The sequence below is a fragment of the Typopeltis vanoorti genome, chromosome 3 (genome assembly GCF_054136105.1).
Source record: "Typopeltis vanoorti isolate ZY-2024b chromosome 3, IOZ_Tvanoo_1.0, whole genome shotgun sequence".
Lineage (NCBI taxonomy): Eukaryota > Metazoa > Arthropoda > Arachnida > Uropygi > Thelyphonidae > Typopeltis > Typopeltis vanoorti.
The window spans coordinates 95,156,736-95,174,595 of NC_143551.1; the positions used below are offsets into that span (position 1 = coordinate 95,156,736).

Sequence of the window (17,860 nt, forward strand, 5' to 3'; positions counted from 1 at the left end):
GGAGATGTATAGAAATGAGAAGACAAGAGTTCAGACCTGCCTGGAAGAGACAGAAAGTTTCAAGTGATAGTTGGTTTGCATCAAGGGTCAGCATTAAGTCCATTCCTGTTTAATATTGTGACGGAGAAGGTGAGAGAAGACATGCCTTGGACAATGTTGTATGCAGATGACATCGTGCTCTGTGCAGTATCAATAGAAGAAGTGGAAGCTTAAACTGGAAAGATGGAGGAAAGTACTGAAAGAGGTGAGACTGAGCAGAGGTAAGACAGAGTATATATGTTGCAAAGTGGATGGCAGCCAAGAGACTGGTCTGGAGCTGGAAAGAAATGTCATCAGGAAGGTTAGGGACTTTAAATACTTAGGGTCAACAATGAAAGAGGATGGAAAGGCTGGGAAGGAAGTGGGAATGAAGGATATGAGCTGGATGGAGGAACTGGAGAGAGAGAGAGAGAGATGGCTGGAGTGTTATGTGATAAGATGGTGCTAGTCAATCTAATGGGAAAAATCTACAGGACAGTAGTGAGACCAGCTATGCTATGAAAACTGTGGCCCTGAGGAAAAATAACATCAGCAGGATGGAGGTAGTGGAGATGAGAATTCTTAGGTGGAAGTGCAGTGTGACCAGAAAGGGTCATCTGAGAAATGACTATGTAAGAGGAATAGTAAAAGTTACAAACTTAGGAGTGAAAATATAGGAGGCAAGGTTGAGATGGTTTGGTCATGTGACGAGGAGGGAGGACAAGTATGTGGGAAGATAGGTCATGCAGGTGGATGTGCAGGAGAGGAGGAAGTGTGGGTAGCCAAAGAAGAGATGGAGGGAGCTGGAGGACTTGAGGATGAAGAACTTGGATGTGGTTACAGCCCAAGATAGGAGGATGTGGGATAAGAGCAGCTTATCCCCTGCTTAAGTTGGATAAGCTGCAGAAGAAGATTGAAAATTTGTAGACCTGCAGGTACTAACACACAGGAGAAAGAGGGGGTGATACGATGGAGACTTACAAACTTCTCAAGGTTCATACATGATATTAGTTGATGGAATTTTTCATTTTATGGAGGATGGGGAAAGGACAGGAGAGCATCCTTAGAAGCTGAGAATGAGATCTAGATTTTTCTTTCATAGAGTGGTACATGATTGGAATGGATTGTCATTGGATGTTGTGTGCAAGCAGTATGATTGAATTCAAGAACAAGTATGATAGCTATGTGTGTATGTGACCTCCCTCAATGAGCCCTCTGACTCTCTGGGGGTCTCTTAATAATGATAATAATATTATCTAAAAAGAGCTTTTGCTGACTCACTCTAATGCAATAGGACCTTATGACACCTATTATGAAATGATAAAACACTTTCCATCATATTCTATGAATCTCCTTCTCTTAATATATAACAGAATGCTTGCAGAGGAAGTTTCTGGATTCTTGGCATAAGTCTGTTTTCATCGCTATCCCAAATCTAGGTCTAAGAGGACACCTTCCTGTATTTATTAAAAACTTTCTGTCCAAGTGAACTTTTCAAGTCAGAGTGGGAAGTATGCTATCTTGGCCATGTCAAGAACCTAGTGTTCCCCAAGGTTCTGTCTTAAATGTGAGTTTTTTGATATCAAAGTTACTCAATCACTGAATAGCTTCTTCCCTTAAGCAATGCTCTATATGTTTGTGACTTCACAATTTGAGATTAATTGAAAGACAACTTCAGCAAGCAATTGATTGTGTCTGTGGGCTCTTGGTAATGGGCTCAGGTTTTCAGTGAAGAATGGTGTCTGTGTACACTTCTATTGAAAATGCACTCTTCACTCAGATCTTGAATTAAGAATGGAACAAACTGTTATTCCAGTAGCAACTGAAGCTAAGGTTCTTAGGACTTGTCTTTGCCATAAAATTTGCATTCCTTGCAGATATTCAACTAAGAGAAAAGTGCAAGAGAGCATTGAATCTCCTTCACCTATTCTCTACTGAATGAGGTGTGGATCGATCTTCATTGATTCATCGTTATTATGCACTTATACATGCAAATCTGGATTATGAGTCTAAAGTTTATGGTTCTGCAGTGGCTGGATCCCATTCATCATCAAGGTATATGAATAACTACTGGTGCCTTTTGCACATCGCCTACTCAAAGTCTTTATGTTGAAGCAAATGAGCCAGCTCTATCACTTAGATGACAATAGTTGTCTCTTAATTATGCTCTAAAAATAGTCTCTTCCAGATCATCCTACTTGGACTAGAGTCTCTTTTTTTTTTTCTATGTCAAGAAGCTCAATACCAAACACATCAGACTGCCATAGGTCCTTTTGGCATGGGTGTTAAAGAGACTGTGCAAACTATTGGCATGAATGTTGACAACATTGGCTGCAGCAAACATAACAGTATCCATCCATGGCAGGTTTGCACTCCATCCTGCAACCACTGACTTTTTCAACTACAGAAGTCTCATACTCCATTATGTCTATCTGTAATTGTTTAATGCACACAGAGCAGCCCACTCTGATTTCTTACCCATCTATACAGATGGTTTAAACTGACATCAGTGTTGACTGTGATGCTGTGTTTCCTGACATTGCTATCTTCAACCAAATCCCACCTGATTGCAGTAATTATACAGCAGAGTTGCATGCCATTCAGCTTGCACTTGTGCATATAAAAGAAAACTACTACCAAAAATGTGTAATTTATACAGACTCATTGAGTTCTTTACAGGCTATATCCCTGCTTGTGTATAATCCACATGCAGTGCTATATGTGGGGGGGGGGGGGGTACAACTGTTGTATGAAAGGAAGACCCTTAATTTTGATGTTCATTTGTGCTGGATTCCCAGCCTCATTGGAATTAAGGTAAATGAGACTGCAACTGCTAGATCAACTCATACTTCTCCACGTATTGTTTAACAGTGCCATATACAGACTACAGACAGTTTATAAGATCAAAGCTAATTTCCCAGTGGCAGTCATAATGGCAGGAAGCACTGACCAATGTATGAAGTTAGCCTGAAATTAAGCATTGGAAGCCTAGTCAATGTAAAAACAGAAGAGAGGAAGTCGTTATACTCCACGTACAGTAGATCACACTCATCTTACATATTCTTATTTACTGAGGACTGATGACTCGCATATGTGTGAAAAATGCAATGCGTGTCTTACCATTTGTGATATTATGGTGGAGCATCAGCACTTCACATGAGAGAGAGAGAGGAAATTTTTATCTATCCAGCTGAGCCGCATACACTCAAGGAGATGTTATCAGACTCAAATTGCATGACGTTTTTAATTTTTTACAAAAAATTAATTTTAACAAACACATTCAATTATAAATTTTATTTATATGTAAATAATGCTTGCTTAACTTAATTTTTGTACATACATATGATTTATTAATTTATTGCTGACTATTTATTAATACCTTGTATACTGCTGTAACCTTCGCTATGGTGCAGTATGACTTTTGCTGTCATAAACCAATCAACTAACTAACCAACCAACCAACCTAGTAAATGTCTTAGCAAAGTCCAACAGCATCATTGTGTTATCCAACTCATGCATAACATTATTATGAAGTAAGATCAAATTGCTCAGACATGACTCCCTTTAGGAAACCCATGCTGTTCCTCTAAGTATAACTTGTGTGTGTCAACCCATTTCTGTATGTGAATTCTTATTAATAGCTTCTAAATTTGTAGTAATTAAATCCAGAAACTAAAACTTACGTGAAATAATTTAGAATTTTAGCCTTTATTATTTGGCCCTTTCCAAATAAATGCTCTCTTATTTGCATAATATCCAGTTTCCCTTCAATTAGAACAATATATGCTTTTGGGGGGGGGGGTGACTATTCTGCATATATTCCTTACTCAAAAAAAAAAGCATGTTTACTTCGCTGATCATTGCCACAATAAGTGGATGACCTATGGATAATTGGTGACAGTGCCTATGCAATTTCTCTAAGACAATGTACAGCACACCATATGGTGGACATGCCTGAGATAGGATACACCAGGAGCTAAATTGTAGAATCCATAGAATGGTACAGTTATATGCCCACATGCATACATTACAACTCATGTAATCAGTGTGATTGTCACATGTCACAAACTACACTCCAGTTCCTGTACGTGGTTATGGCCTGGTGTAGACAGTGTAGGGATTAATGGTGATGTTACATCCTATAACTTAGCTCCACCATCTGAGCTAGCCAAAGCACGATGAAAAATTTGCACTTTCATTTACAAACAGCTTTAGTTTGTGACAGTTCATGATGGAAATTGGCATCAAAATATGAATAAATTCTGGATGAAGTCTGCTGTTATTTGAGTGGAAATTTTTTCTACATTTTAGATATTATTTACTAAGCATTAGACCAATGTGTAGTAAATAATATCTCCAGCATCTTTTTAAGGTTAAGATGTCATGCCAATTTTCGTTTTTATATACCTAACCGATGTACTTTCTGTATAACTTACAGAATTTGTATACTTTATACAAATTTATTTATACAAATACAAATATAGGAGAAAATAATTTATTAAATACTAATATTTCGTGGATATCTAACCCTAATCTTCATTGGTAAAACTTACTGCACTCAGAATGTAATAAAAACAATTCAAATTCTATTTATGAAGTTATCTTTTCAGCTATACCATGGATGTAGGGAGATAGGAATAATTTCGTTGTGGTTGGACACAGCATTGTGGCCATTGGCTAAAAAAGTGTTTGTGGTGTGATACCTGAGCACAGTGTCTTGAGCTGTGTCATTTGACCAAATAGCCTGGCTCTCTGTTTAAGCATTTTGAGGATGCTATACTATCCTCCCAACCGGCTGGTGTGGATGAAATATTCAACACTCCCTAGCTTTTTTCATGGATCAAAACTTCGTCGGCATTCTACCTTTTATCATGCCATTACTTTCCTCCGCCGTTAATCTCGTTACGGCTATTCCATAGCCATTAGTGGATTAACTGTTGCTGAGTGACCTTTGTGTCTCCTCCCCCTGTCTTTACGTCTATTGTGTTGCTTAGAATTTCATTTAATGTCCTAAGTTATTTGACCTTTCTTGCCTCTAAAATGATTTATTGTATCTCTTCCCAAAAATTGAAACAAATTTCACATATGCGAAAAAATTCAATCTTGAAATGACCACTGATCAGCTTTTGCAATGAATCTATTTAGTGATAGTAAATTTGGTGTATTTTATTCTAAAATCAGTGCACCGGAAGAGTTGCACTGATTATTCTTTCACTTTATGTATACTAATTGAATAATTTTTTTTCGAATTTTCAAATGTTTGCTTTGAAAATATTATGTCAAATATTTATATTTTTAAATAATATTTATTGAAATAAATATGTCCTTTTTCTTTCGTTTCTAGCCAAATAGCATTATATGGATCATCACATTTCAGATTTAGATACGATTTTTTGTTATTCATAAAGACAAAATAAAAAAAAATGTTAAAATGCTAAATTGCATTACTCGGTTTCCGATCGTGTCTTTTTGGTATCAAAAATTTATATCCAATGATATTTTAGCAGTGATTCTTCGCCTTCCTCATTTATTTATTTATTTGTATTATGCATATTAAGATAATATCTAGTGCATAACCTTGTAGATATGTTGAAAATATAATGTGAAAAATATCATATACGGAATGATTCAACATTTTTGCTCATTTTGAAGATTTTCTAATGCTCTCTCCCCCCCCCCGTATTCTCTCCTGGAACTCAATTGCATAACTACTCTAAATTTCTATACAGGTTTGAAAGCTTTTCTAGACAGCATTCAAAATCAATTACTTCATTTTACCATTTTGACAATAGATATACGGCAATCAGATTGTATCGTGAAGCTTCTAAATCTGTTCTATTTATTTGCAATCTAAAACCAGCTGTTCTACTGTCCGCTGAAATTATGTGAAATTTTAGAAATAATATGCTATATTTTCACCATGCAAAATTGTTTATATGCATACCACACAAAAGAAAGTTCAGTAGTATTATTTGTGTCTGTTTTTCTTTAAAAAAAAAATCAAAGTATTACTTCTTCTGCTGCTGGAAGCTATTTCTGAAATAATCTACGTCTTCTAAATACTTGGTAATATCCTCTTAGCTGGAGGAAAAGTTGAAGGCTTATTACTCTCAGTGCTATTGAGAAGAAAGGGGAGAACACTAAAGTGCCTCAGGCTGTAGTGCAGAATATGTCAAGAATGTCTTGTTTCCTTTTCGATTGTTGATTACCTATATCCTAACAGAAATACTGATATTTCGTTTACATGCTTATACATTATTTATGCCAAAATAATTGCTTAATTTATAATGATCAGTTTCACTTTTATTATCAAAAATTAGAAATTAAATCATACAATTATCTTGAAAAAGAGGATTTGAATTATTTTCAAAGAAAAGGTGCATATGTTTTTCATAATCTTCTTTTTTTTTGGGGGGGGGGGGTATAGACCTAATCAATCTGCGGATATTTCAGATAATTTATTTCATAAATCGTTCGCAAGACAGCTGTTACAAACGTAAATCACTTGGGGAACATACCCATTCATTTTAGTGTAAAATAGTAGCAAAGGTTCAGTTACTTTAGATATGTAATCTAGAAGAAAATGTTATTCTGCTGAGATTAGAATCTTACATGAATAATTTTTCTGACATGATTTCTCTATTCGTTATAATGTAACCAATTTCCAGATTTTTTCCCTCCTGCAGACTTCATGTTATATGCAGTGATTTCTTCTTTGTACTACAAGAAAAAAAATCAGAAAACAGGAGAAAAATATGTAGTATTTTCTTTTCCACTGGCTGAATTTACAATGTTCTTTCTTTGTGTTTTGAAGAGAAAGTGCAAATGACTTTTTTCTTACTATTTTTGCCATTATAACATCTCATATAATTATAAGAGTGACATTTTACCATTTTTCTCCCACACGAGAAACAGAAATAAGGTAGTAATAATATTGTTGATTCTGCCAAACTTCATTGTAGCAGAAATTTTTATTACAAAATTTTGTAATATATATATATATCTCCGAAACAAGAAATTTGGAACTCATATCACATCAATGTTGAGTGTTGGCAAGGTGAAAATGTTCCCGTTATTATTTATATATTTCATTTATTAACTAAGGGGGGCTATGCCCAACCCCCCCGTGTTCCGGTATGGTAGGCCAGTTCTCCTTTAATTGTGATAACTCGAAAAGGGGTTCCGCCCCTGAATTCTGATGACTTGAATTTTGAAGACTCGACTCTCAGGGTAGCCCCTGAGTTTCAAAACGTTTCGATAAACGTGACATAAAAAGGCTTATCATTTTATATATATATAGGGTAGATTTTATTTCATTATTTTTTATTGTTTTGATGAAATACTTTACCTGGAATACTCTTTCCAGTTTCTCTGTGTCATAAAAAGAAACTTAAAAATTAGCCCTCAAGATGAAAAAGAAACAGTGCATTCGGGTATCCCTCTATCAATATTTGTAGTCCTGAAAAGGACTGTTTTGATGGTCTTGAAAACAAACATTTTTTATTTCATACTGTTCAGAATTTAAAATTCTTGAACAGCATGGAACACCTTGAAGCAAGGGTAAACACACAAAGCAGTTTTACACTCAGGGCACCAGATTTTTGTTTCCTTTCTGATATTTTTTTTATTACATACATAATATTTGCGTGCAGGTTTTTTTTATTATTAGCCGTTGGTGGTAGATTTTCGGGATAATGGTTGGAGTTAGCAGTGTTCACCCTCAGATGTCTGGCAGGATTTCCTGTTTTTCTGCTTGCTGAAGAAGGTGCATGTGCATGCAGCAATGCTTTTGCAATTTCTATTCTGTATTCTAGATATGTTATGGTAGACAAACATTTTTTCTTGTACAGGAGGAAACTGTTCCAAATAACAAAATCCAATACATGTCCAAACACTTTTATGTAATATTTTTATGCTGTTTCCTCATTACAGAGTAGAATGATAGCTGCTGATCGCCTGTCGACTCCACCCATAGTGTCGTTGTATGCAACACAGCAGTGGGTTTTTCTTTCTTCAAACCATGCTTCTCCACGGATTCCGTTGATGGATTGTGCAGGGAAGACAGCAGGAAAACATCTTTTTTGTCTTTCGAACGTAGTGCAAAGACTTTAACTCGCTGATAAGTTCGGATTTCCCCCTTCGATAGCTTTCCTGAAGCCAGATCTGGAGGCATATCTCGCCTTTTTGCATTTACAGTACCATAACTATCTGTACGATGCTGTAAAAGCAAATCAGCGAGTTCAGGACACATATATAGTAATTATCCATCATAATTCAGTAACCTTTCCCCAGTAAAGGGTCTAGTAACTGCATTACTGCACGCATCGACAAGGGGAGATCCGAATATTTATCATGCTCGATTACAGTTTTTTTCTTTCCCGTATAAGGTTTGAAATCCCAAAGATATTCACTTTCCGATTCGCAAAGCATAAAAAATTTTACTCCATACTTTGCTTTCTTTTTGGGAATATACTGCTTACATTTCAGTCTACCTTTGAATGGCATAAGGCTTTCATCAATACTCAAGTCTCTCTCAGGAATCTAGAGTGATCTACATTTCTGATGGATTTTCATCAGAAAATCATAAATTTTGTTGAGGACTGGGTAAGGATGTGTTGCCTGATCATATTCCTCATTATTCTGAAAATGCAAATACTTCATGATGAGACTGAATTGTTTTTCAGTCATAACATCACGAAACATTGGCGTGTTCAGAATCCAGTCTGTAGACCAATACATTTCGAGAGCGGGCTTTCGAAATGTATTTCGAAACTTCGGGTTTTCCACTTTCTTTATTCTGATATTGCATTTGAAGGATGACAGTGATTTTAAATATTAATTTCACCTATATCCAAATATCACATAATTTCCTGATTTATAATAATCAGGAAATATGTATATTGTCTGATTTATAATTTGCTAATTTATAATAATCACCACATAGTTTCAGTACCGAAAAATTAAAGTTATGTGTAACAATTACTAGAGAAAAATAATGAATTAAATAAAAACTCTACCTATGTTTCATAACAGTTTTCGGGTGTGTGATAGTAATGCAACGGGGAGGGGGGGGGTTAAACTATCAGAGGCAAAATAAAGTTCAATTCTATTGTAAAAATATGGAAATGAAATTTCACATTTGATATACATATTTTGAATGATAAAAATAAGCAAATGTATCGCTTACTTTAAAAATTGGAGAATAAAATATCTGAATTATGCAGAAAATATAAATTTAAATCATAACTGTTAATTTCATTTTGTAATGACCAATTATACAAGGAAACCAAGAAAGTGAAAGTACAGATTACTATACAACATGAAGAAAAAATTTAGTAATATGATTAAAGAATTTCATGTTATTCTCTATAAAGCAAAGTTGCTCAAGCGTGTCCTAAAGGAAATGTGTGAAGTATTATTCGATTTTGATGGTTTTGTACAAAAATAAAAATAATATAATCTGGAATGTCGGCAGCCGGTTTTCTTTTCTTTTTTTTAAAAGAATATTTCAAATAATTATCATGAATTAATTTCTTCGAGAACAAAGAAAAATCTTTTGTCTAGTAAGCGATTAGAAAAAAATTAGCACAAAAAAATAAAAAATTAAATTGGTTCTCCAAGATAAGGCAATATTTAAGTGAAGAAATTGTGCAAGACCTTTAATTTGTCCAGAAATTAAAATTGTATTGTACAATAAAAAGAGAAAACAAAAATATAAATAATTTCTCTATTTTTAGTCTATCATATATAACTAAAATCCAGTTAACCAGCATGGAACAAGAAAGTCAGTTTCTTGTTATAGGCAACTGAGAGGCAGCTACGAACGGGAGATAATCCGATTAACCGTTCTCTTCAGCATGAGGGTTTATCACACCTTCTAATGGACATGACAGTCAAACTGCACTTCTTATCCAGGTTCTTTAAACAGGTGGGCTGAAACATATCCAGATTTAGTTGGACGTCTATAGACGTCCTAGCCGGTAGGGAGGTTAAACTGCTGGAATTGGTGTTAATGTGATTGCTTATTAGTTCCTTTAAAAAGAATACCCCTTCCCCTCAAACTCTTCTAACCTCACAGGTATTCTTCCTTCTGCACACTTATTACATGTCAAACACTGTGGCACCACCCGACATCCATGCTCAATTTGTATAACATTGTTAGGTTATTATGTTAATAATGATTTGTTAATTGACAAAAATATTTTTTCAATATTTAAAATAATTTTAAAAGACAACAGCAAAGAGTTTAATTTGGCTATTTTTTATTATTATTTTACTTCTAGGTATCTTCCCAAACTGACTTCAAAACTGAAAGCTTTTGATATAGTTAAGCACATTGATAAAAAATCATCATTGCTAAATAAGTATACATATTCATCTTGCCTTTTAAAAACAGTAGAAGCATTTATGCACTCTAGTGATGAATTCATTACAATTGCTCATGTTCCTGTAAAGATTCCTTCATATGAAGAAAATGGAAATATGGTTTCAATATCACACCAAGATAGACTTGTATGTATTATTAAATTAAGATATTAGTGGCTCTTATATAAAGAATCATTTTATTTATGCAGCAGAGGATGGAAATATCTATATCTTAATCACCATAATTTAAATTCCACTCTTTGCCATCGTGCCTTTCAATTTGGCACAAGATTGTGTCCCTGGTAATTATTATTCATTCTTCCAAACTATATCTAATATCCAAAATTTATATTTTGCTTGGTTTGTCCAATTTGCAGATTTTCGATCTTCTGCTGCTGTTACATGTTTTCTCATTTTTTAAGAATGAGTATTGCTTCTTTCAAATGATAGCCTTATTAATAATATGTGGTCTGTCCCTGCATTTTGATTTATTTTGAAATAGAAAAATATTATTTTAGAATCTTGTTTCTTTGCTTACTCACTTTTTATTTTTAACACTTTTTAACTTTTAGGAGCTGAGAAGCTGTAAATATTCTTCTTGAAATAGTCACAGTAGAATATATTACATATGGCACAAAATCTTTGAAGTCTAAAATCTTGATATATATTATGTTCAGCCTGCCATGATCTGGGTGTATATTAAAATTAAGTGAGGTTTGGTCACTTTGTAGTAGCTTTCTGGCTATACTCTCACATCATTGAATCAGTATATTTCTTCTTGGATTTATTCCCCTGCCAATGGGTAATATATCCATATTTTAACTGACCTGGATGAATCCATCAAAAAATAAAGTACAGTAAAACCTCGATATAATGGACTAATTCAGACGAGGGGTGTCTGTTATATAATAAAGTAGATTTTCCGAATATGTATGTTTAAAAGACAAATTAGCTAATTTACATGTTTTTACTTATGTAGAAACTTTTATGTAATTAAAATTAAGTACTGTATCTATGAAAAGTTTAATTTCACAGAAAAGTTTTCTATATGTATTATTGCACATAACCTCACGTTTGAGACTCTAAAAAATAAGTCTGTGATCTATATCGAAATAAATAAACAAATATTTTTCCGAAAATAAGTTTTAATTATATTTAAATAAACAAATAAACAATGTGCTTAAAAACAAAACAAAATTTAAATTTTATAAAAACATAAAATATTTTTCCTATTTATTTGTCTTTGGAGGATGATATATCCAGATGCTTCCGTTCTGGCATGAAGTTAATGTTCGATGTTGAGGCGCTTGGTTTAGGTAATCCTGCTTTGAAAAAAGCTATTGTTTTTTTTTTTTTTGAACTTTTGAATTCTGCTATTTTTTTATAATTAACTCCCTAAAATTATGAAAATGTGTGTAATAAAGCTGAATTTCATTATCTGATGAATTGTCAATAAATGTTATTTCGTCGAGATGCAATCTAATCACTGATAATTTAACATTTGGGCATGTTGTTTCTTCTTTCTCATTATCTTCACTCCCATCCTCATCTTCCAAGGCCATAACCTCATCTGCTATTTTATTTTCAGTTATCATATGATATCCAGGATCACTTTCATCTTCTTCTAACCACTGTAAAACATCTTCCTCAGCTACTTCCTCCCCACCAATATTCTGTATTGTCCTGCAGTAATCACTAACCTCTAGCACTTCTAAATCCAAGTCTACATCTTCATCATCAAGCAAATTCTTCCAACCATTCTTCAATGTTTGAACTTTCACTTCTTTCCATGCTGCCGCAAAAAAAAAATCACAGATTTTAAACTAACTTTTTAAGTTTTGTAAGATATGCAAACCTTTTGTATCTTCTTCATTATCTTCATCCTGAAATACAACCATTACTTCATCAAAAAACTTTTTGCGGGATATTTGTTTGGTTGCCAGAATTATCCCCTGGTCCATGGGTTGGATAAGATATATGTTTTGGCAAAAACATACATCTAAATTTATTATCTCCTGAACATAAAATATTTTTAGATGGATGAGCAGGAGCATTGTCTAAAAGCAATAAACATTTCACATCTTCCGGTGGTATTCCAAGCTCTTCGACTCGAAATTTCCTTCAGGTACAAATTCTTTAAAATACCAGTCTTGAGAAATGTTTGAGTTGAACCATGCCTTTTTAGAGTTATAATACGAAACTGGCAGATGATTCATTATATTTTTTAAAACTGTAGGTTTACGAGATTTGCCAACAATTATGGGTGTCAATTTATGTGATCCATCGGCATTAGTGCAAAACAGCTCTGAGATCCTATCCTTGCTGATTTTTCTTCCAGGTGTCAATTTTTCATATTTTGAGGCTTGTGTGTTTTCTGGCACAGAATACCAGAACAAACTAGTTTCGTCGGCATTCTAAATCTGAGACTGTAATAGTATTTCATTATTTAGATATTCTATTAATTTTTGCCTAAATGGTTCAATATCTTCTGTTGGAGCACTCGAAGCTCATAATTCATACTTGAAGTTCATCCATCGCTTGCTTTGAATGGTGTGTTCATTTGATTTGCTAATTTAATTGCTGCAGATTTCAATTCAACTGCCCAAACTGGAGCCCCAAAAGAACATTGCTGCGCGTGCCACTTCAGCAATGCTTCTTCAACTGAAGTTTCACGTGCCAATTTCATATGTTTTCGGGGATTGGTGTTTTCACCCACATCACATATTATCACAATTTTTTTTTATTTTGTCTTTGTTATTTTTAATGTCTGACACAGTTTGCTTTTTTATGCCATATTGGTCGCATATATTAGACACAGACACTCTCGAATTGGACCTTTTGTATGATTTCTAATTTTTGATTTAACGTTGAATTAACTCTTTTCCATTTATCCATATTTTAAGGTTAGGGTTACAAAGATGTTTTACCATTCATACCTAATTTTAAATTTATATTGAATAGGTTTATAAAATGCGCACATACATAAACCATTCACCACGAGTAAACAAATGCACACTAGTGAGTGTGACTTAGCGCACATCAGAACATCAGCTGGCACGCGTTAAAACTGTCGCAGAAAGTCACGCCATGCGACAAAATAACCAATTACAGTGCGATTGATGTGATCATGTGCTAATCATTTACCGAACGTGTTATGAGCGGTGACTCATTTATGTCAGCCAAATTACTACAGTGTTTTCTAACATGTGATGGCCTATTTGCCAAAATTTGTTTAAAATAACAGGAAATTAATAGCAGAAAATAACCTGTTAATTTAATTATAATCAAATCTTGGTTAAAAGCATTTTAAAATTAACAGGATGTTAATTTTCACATGACATATGGACCGGAAATTTTGTCCGTTAAATCGAGGTCCATAAAATCGAGGGTTTACTGTAATATGCACAAGTTGCTTCCCCCCTCCCCTCCCTTTTTTTTTTTTTTTTTTTTTTTTTTTTTTTTTTTTTTTTTTTTGGCAGACTAAGCATATTTTTGAGTAGATATCACTGGATGATAGATCATTTTCATGGGTTCTTACAGTACCATCATCTTGCTTATTGGTAGCTATATGTTTTTAGACTGCAATACAAAGTATCTCCCTCCCTTGAAATCTGCTGTGCTCTGCACATGATTTGAGAGTTATGGTGACGGTTATTCCAAGTGAAACCATCACGACTAAAACTATAATCTTTGATATTAATGAAAACAAGTTATTTAAATGGAACATAAATATGTTTCATATTTATAAATATGGAACATTTATATATAAATGGAATGCACACACATCACTTAGTGTGTGTGTGTGTGTGTGTGTTGTGTGTGTGTGTGTGTGTGTGTGTGTGTGTGTGTGTGTGTGTGTGTGTTGTGTGTGTGTGTGTGTGTGTGTTAGGATATGTATGTCCAAAATCACAATTATTATTTTTTTTTTCTTTCATAGAAGCATTTCTTCTATTGAAAAAAATCGATTCAAAGATATGCAGGAGCAGATAACAATTAGAAATTTTTATGAGAGATAATTGCAATCAGTGTCTAAAAAACAGATTGGTCTCATTCTGTAATTTTCATCCCTTTGGCCTTTGCAGCCTTTTGAATATGAAGTAAACAGTTTTTTCATATTGTAGTATATTTAGTACAACCACTTTCAAATCATTCTTTTTAGGATTCTCCTGAGTGGCATAAAGTAAGCTTTGAGATACTGAGAATATTTACATGTTATCAGCATTAATAGAAAAGTAGAATAAAATATCAAAAAAATAAAATTTTTTACTTCTATACCAGTAACTTAGCTATAGGAGAGAATGTAACTTCATATCACTACTAAGGTTTGCAAAGAACAAGTGCCTTGCAATTTGAGCTTATAACATTTTTGTTTTAATGAATTTTACTTAGCTAGGTAATAAAAATAATTGGTATGTTCACTATTTAAATGTAATTTAATTTTCCTTGTTATCAGTTTTAGTAGCAATTCTAACAAGTTTCAACATGAGAATTGAAGTGTTTTATATAATTCCTGTTCATATCTTACTTTTTCCTTAATTAAATTATTAATTTTAAATCACTGTAATTATCAAAATGTTATTGTCTCTTGAAAATGGAATGAATGGTAAAAAAAAATATATATATAGATTAGAGTTTCTCCAATTAGACATTTGATGCTTTTTGTACTACATAAATGTTAATTTTTTTAAGCAGTCATTCATTCATTTTTTACTATCCCTGCTATTGTCACACAGCACACCACTGATGATCAAAAAAAAAAAAAAATCTGTCTTGAAAGATGGATGTACTAAATGTACTGATATATGCAAAAAAAAATTGCCTATCAAGAGTAAAGAGTATCTCTTATAAAATCCAACTTTTAGTTTGTTTCCTCCCCCCCCCCCCACACACAATTTTTGAGCTTCAAATCAATTTTTTTACACAAAAAGAAATGTTTGTCAGAGTGATTTTAGGCTTAATGTTCCACTACATGTATAAATGAAACATGCACAAAATCATATTTGTGAATTCAACCGATTACCTGAAGGCCCTAGGTTGAATCCAAGTGCTCTTTTTCCACAAAATATAGAAAAAGAGCACTTGGAACCCCCTAAAGCAGGTGGCTGCATCTTGAAAAGAATTCTGTCTGACAATGCAAATAAGAAATTAAAAAAGGGAAAAAAGTACACATATTGAGTCTTTAAATGGCAGTAATTGAACAGTCTGGAAATAAGTTGTGATTAATTTTAAAAGCTCCAAAATTTTAAAAATTCTGATTTCTGCCAAATACAAATATTATGCTCACTCCACCTATACTGCAGCTTGCAAAGTTGTAAAAGAATCCAAATCCAAATCAGACTTTGAAATGCCCAAATACTGCAAACTCGCCTCCTGCTCAAATGGCAGTTGTTCCTTCTCTGGTCCCTTGCCAAGGTTGTTGGGCACACTCTTGCTCATCCAGGTTTCCATCTTACATTCAGATAGTACTGTAGTTACCTCACCTAAAGACAAGGCTGACTTACTGGTGTTAAATTGTGAATGAAGATATTTGGGAATTATAATACTTCATTCACATTTAACATAATCTGCCATAACTTAAGCAAGACTTGTAAATATCATTTGTTGTTAGTCTCTTGCTTATAAATTATTATTCATATAATTACTTTGAGTTTGTTTATTATTGTTTAATTATATAATTTTGGGATATGTATTAGTAATTAAAGGACTCCGTGTTAAAATGTCATTCAATTTATTATACTTATTCCTGTGTTAATATTATAAGAAGCTGTGCATATATATTATAAGAATTTGTATTTATCATATTTAAATGTGTTTTATGTGAACTACGGATTATTTTTTTTATTTGTTATTTCTGAAAGAGAATGTAAACGTGTGGAATTCTGCTGATGTGATTTGATTGGTTACAGTCGGAGAACTGAGTTGTTTTTAGTTAGTGTGTGCTTAGAATGTGAATGGCTATGTATATGGAGAGAGGCCAGTAGGATGTAAGCTGAACTGGTTAGAACCGGATTTTGGGCGGGAAAGAATAAGCATATTTATTGGAAAACGAAAGTAAAAGGGAAGAAGCATTCAGGACAGCAAGGAGTGAAGTAACTGGCAGTAAGGGGATTTGGAAATGCCGTAAATCGATTAAGAAAGGGCTGGGAATTAATAGGCAATTTAGAATATTTCTATGGAATTCTAATATTACTACGAATTCCAAATGTTCTGAGGAAGAATAGTGCAAAGCTGAATTTAATGCATAGAAAATAAGGAATTAGTAGATTACTAAAAACGAGTGCATCAAGACTTGTATAACTCTGTGTCTATAAATTCAGTTATTATAGTGAAGATTTCTTTTCGAATAGTGTGCCTATAGTGAATCCAATGTGTAAAAGGTATAACCCGGTAAGAGCAGTCCTTTTTATATTTCAGCGTGAAGAAATAAAAGTTAGCTCCGCCTGATATATCTTAACATTAACTGTGGCGTTCTACTAAAAATAGCCGAAGTATGGAGCTTTAAAGTGTTTCCCCCCCTTGAAATGATAACTGCCTCATAATTAAGTGTTTGTTGACTAAGAGTGAATTAGAGAATTCTACTTTAAGAATAATTACTGTAAAATTCTGGAACATTGAACTGTGTGAACCATTTTCAATTATTCAGAAGAATATAGAATTGACAGCTGAATGTTTGATGCCTAATGTATTATGTTTGTTATGAGTATTTGAACTAAGTTGATGTATAAAATAATTGAATTATCTAATTGAATAGAGACAAGTTGTGATAATAGTATTTAAGCGTTGAAGAATAAGATCTGTAAATTTAACTTTAATCTTTAAACCAAACCGAGTGGCTACTAGTGTCTCAGAGATATTTTGAATATTGTTTAATTAGATTATCTTGCTTAGAAAATTATGCTTAAATGTACATGTTTTATAACCCTGTATTAAATGTTTATTTTATTGAATTCAATTTGCTGTTTGCCTGATTTTTCTTCATTGCACCGCTCATAAAATTTATTCGAACCTTGCGGAAGCCTTATATGATATTAGTAACCTTGGCCTGTAAAAGAAGATAATATATATGTAGTTGAAGGTTGATTCCTCTATTTCACTTAGACTAATCTGAATATAGGGTGGCGCAGTATAATAAAATTTCTCTATATTTGGATCAGTAATCAACCAACAATTAAGTTATTATTATTATTATTATTATCAGCTAACGCCTTTTTATTCCCGTATATACGGGAGTAGGCGAGGCCATTTAGCCCTATCTAACTTTTGGAGACTGAGTGGGCAGTTCAATCTCCACTGGTACCCAATCAGAGACAGATGGCCCAAGCCTATCACTAATTAAGCGGTACGCAGTGAAGAGAGACGGCTCAAATGTGCCGCCATCTCGTGGTGACTAACCCTAACACAATATATTTAATGTCTGAAATAATGTGGGTTCTACGGTCGATTTTCTTGAGTTTACAGGACGAAAAACCCGAGTTTC

The 17,860-nt window shown here is 33.5% G+C and overlaps 1 protein-coding gene across 7 annotated transcripts in view; it reads left to right on the forward strand.

The window, feature by feature from the left end:
• Positions 1 to 17,860, forward strand: part of LOC150108400 (F-box DNA helicase 1-like) — a 378,469-nt gene that overhangs the window by 151,361 nt on the left and 209,248 nt on the right. For all 7 annotated transcript variants that reach the window (XR_016548131.1, XM_090390741.1, XM_090390746.1 and 4 more), the window contains exon 11: positions 10,302 to 10,530. Coding sequence is in view for 6 of the 7 variants with exons in the window: in XM_090390741.1 (XP_090246867.1) it covers positions 10,302 to 10,530 (229 nt within the window). In the remaining variant the exon portion in view is untranslated. The remainder of the gene's footprint in view (positions 1 to 10,301; positions 10,531 to 17,860) is intronic.